The following is a 2,500-nucleotide window of genomic DNA, read 5'->3' as shown; positions in this document are numbered from 1 at the left end:
TTGTTTCGTTTAAAGACATTCCAAGCTATCTTCAGATGTATTTCTCATGTATGTGAGGCATACACCGAGTTTCGGTTAATTTATTAAGAGATGCGCTCCATTTCACGTGCAATGCAAGTGACCGCGCCGGCGCCTCCATGATTATATTGTCTGCTATATATTTGCTTCTCATTTATTAAATACAGGCAATTGGTTGATGAAAAATTTATTAAAATTAAGATACAATTTATACAAAACGAAATTCACTTTAAAGAAAGGCTTTCTACAAAACAAAACAGCTTGGTGCTCCGCAAAACAGCAGCCTGTTTTGCCGTTCATTATAGGTCATGGAAATTCATCTTTTTAGTCAGTGAAAGTCAGGGAAAAGTCAGGGAATTTGACATTTGGTTTAGAGTGGGAACCCTGACACTCACTCCCCGTGTGTGCCTGTAGGCGGCGCTGTTGGGCGGCACCACGATGGTGTTTGGTCACGTGTTCCCCGAGAGAGACGCGTCTCTGCTGGAGGCCTTTGAGCGGATGCACGCTCACGCTGACGCCAGGAGCTGCTGTGATTACGCGCTGCACGTGGGCGTCACCTGGTGGGGGCAGAAGGTACTGCACGCGCTGATAATACCCTCACAACGTGTGTTTGCAATCGCATACTTACACCACCAGTCAAAAGTTTTCGATCGGTAAGATTTTGATTTTGAATGTTTTTCTGCTCACCAAGGCTGCATTTATTTGATTAAAAATACAAAAAACAGTACTATTGTTAAATATTATGACAATAACTTTTCTATTTTAATATATTTTAAAATGTAATTTATTCCTGCGATCAAAGCTGAATGTTTAGCATCATTACTCCAGTCTACTTCAGAGTCACATGATCCTTCAGAAATCACTCTAATATGATGATTTGATGCTCAAGAAACATTTATGATTATTATCAGTGTTGAAAACAGTTGTGTACAATTATATTTCAGGATTCTTTGATGAATAGAAAGTTCAAAAAAACAGCATTTTGTAACATTATAAATGTCTTTACTGTAACTTTTGATCAATTTAATTCATCTTTTTATTTCTTTCCCCCCAAAAAATTTATAAAAATTCTTACTAACCCCAAACTTTTGAACTTTTAATGTGTTTAAAGCTTTCTATATATACCACTCATACAATATTGTTTCGATTATATAATTTAAAAAACATCTTGTGTTGTCAGGTGCGGCGGGAGATGGAGGAGCTGGTGTCGGAGAGAGGCGTGAACTCCTTCCAGATCTTCATGGCGTATAAAGATCTGATGCTGAAGGACTCTGAGATCTACCAGACGCTGCAAACCTGTAAACACACCGGAGCCGTCGCACGCGTCCATGCTGAGAACGGAGAACTAGTGCTGCAGGTCTGAGACACACACACACACACACACACACACACACACACACACACACACACGCGCACACACACACTCACACACACACTCACACACACACACACACACACACACACTCACACACGTGTGTTTATTGTGCACATGTTTAGGGGGCTAAAGAGGCTCTGGATCTGGGCATCAGTGGTCCTGAGGGGATGGAGATCAGTCGACCAGAGGAGGTGAGAGTCAGTGACACACACACACACACACACACACACACAGACACACATGTGTGTCTGATTGTTTGAGTCTTTGCTTTCATCATGACTGACGTCTGTGTGTGTATGTTTGTAGCTGGAGGCCGAGGCCACACACCGAGCGATAACCATCGGTAACAGGGTGAGAACCTTACAGACACAGAGAGATCGAGTGTGTGTGTGTGTGTGTGTATGTATGTGTGAGTGAATGTGTGTGTGTACCTGTTTTTCTATCCCGGTGGGGACTTCAACCTGAATGCACACAGACTCATGGGGACTCGTGTCACAGTGGGGACCTAAATAGAGGTCCCCATGGGTAAACAAGCTTATAAATCATACAGAATGAGTTTTTTTGGAAATGTAAAAATGCAGAAAGTTTCCTGTGATGGGTAGGTTTAGGGGTAGGGTTAGTGTAAGGAGATAGAATATACCGTTTGTACAGTATAAAAACCATTAAGTCTATGGAGAGTCCCCACACAGATAGTAAACCAGACATGTGTGTGTGTGTGTGTGTGTGTGAGTGTGTGTGTGTGTGTGTGTGAGTATGTGTGTGAGTGTGTGAGTGCATGTGTGTGTAAGTGTTTAACTGTATTGAAACTGTATTGTGTGTGTGTGTGTGAGACTCATGTGCTCTTCATCACAGGCTCACTGTCCAGTGTACTTGGTGAATGTGTCCAGTATTTCAGCAGCTGATGTCATTGCTGCTGCCCGAATGCAAGGTGAGTTGTGTTATATCACAAAGTTCTCAGTGGGATGTGTGTGTGTGTGTGTGTGTGTTTCAGGTAAGGTGGTTGTCGCGGATACGCCCTTTGCTAACTCTGTGCTCAGTTGGATATGTGTGTGTGTGTGTGTGTGTGTGTGTGTTTCAGGTAAGGTGGTTGTCGCGGAGACGACCGTG

The 2,500-nt window shown here is 42.8% G+C and overlaps 1 protein-coding gene across 4 annotated transcripts in view; it reads left to right on the top strand.

Annotated features, from left to right (window-relative positions):
- dpysl5b (dihydropyrimidinase like 5b) overlaps positions 1–2,500 on the top strand; it is a 14,722-nt gene that overhangs the window by 5,605 nt on the left and 6,617 nt on the right. For 2 of the 4 annotated variants that reach the window (XM_084111714.1, XM_084111716.1), the window contains 6 exons: positions 433–591; positions 1,199–1,375; positions 1,516–1,584; positions 1,700–1,744; positions 2,246–2,321; positions 2,472–2,500. The exon at positions 2,472–2,500 is cut by the window's right edge and continues 215 nt beyond it. In XM_084111714.1, the coding sequence (XP_083967840.1) occupies positions 433–591; positions 1,199–1,375; positions 1,516–1,584; positions 1,700–1,744; positions 2,246–2,321; positions 2,472–2,500 (555 nt within the window). The remainder of the gene's footprint in view (positions 1–432; positions 592–1,198; positions 1,376–1,515; positions 1,585–1,699; positions 1,745–2,245; positions 2,322–2,471) is intronic. The other 2 variants (XM_084111715.1, XM_084111717.1) reach the window with 1 other exon arrangement.

The sequence above is a fragment of the Abramis brama genome, assembly GCF_963993115.1.
Source record: "Abramis brama genome assembly, chromosome: 4".
Lineage (NCBI taxonomy): Eukaryota > Metazoa > Chordata > Actinopteri > Cypriniformes > Leuciscidae > Abramis > Abramis brama.
This window is presented reverse-complemented; position numbering and strand designations above follow the sequence as displayed.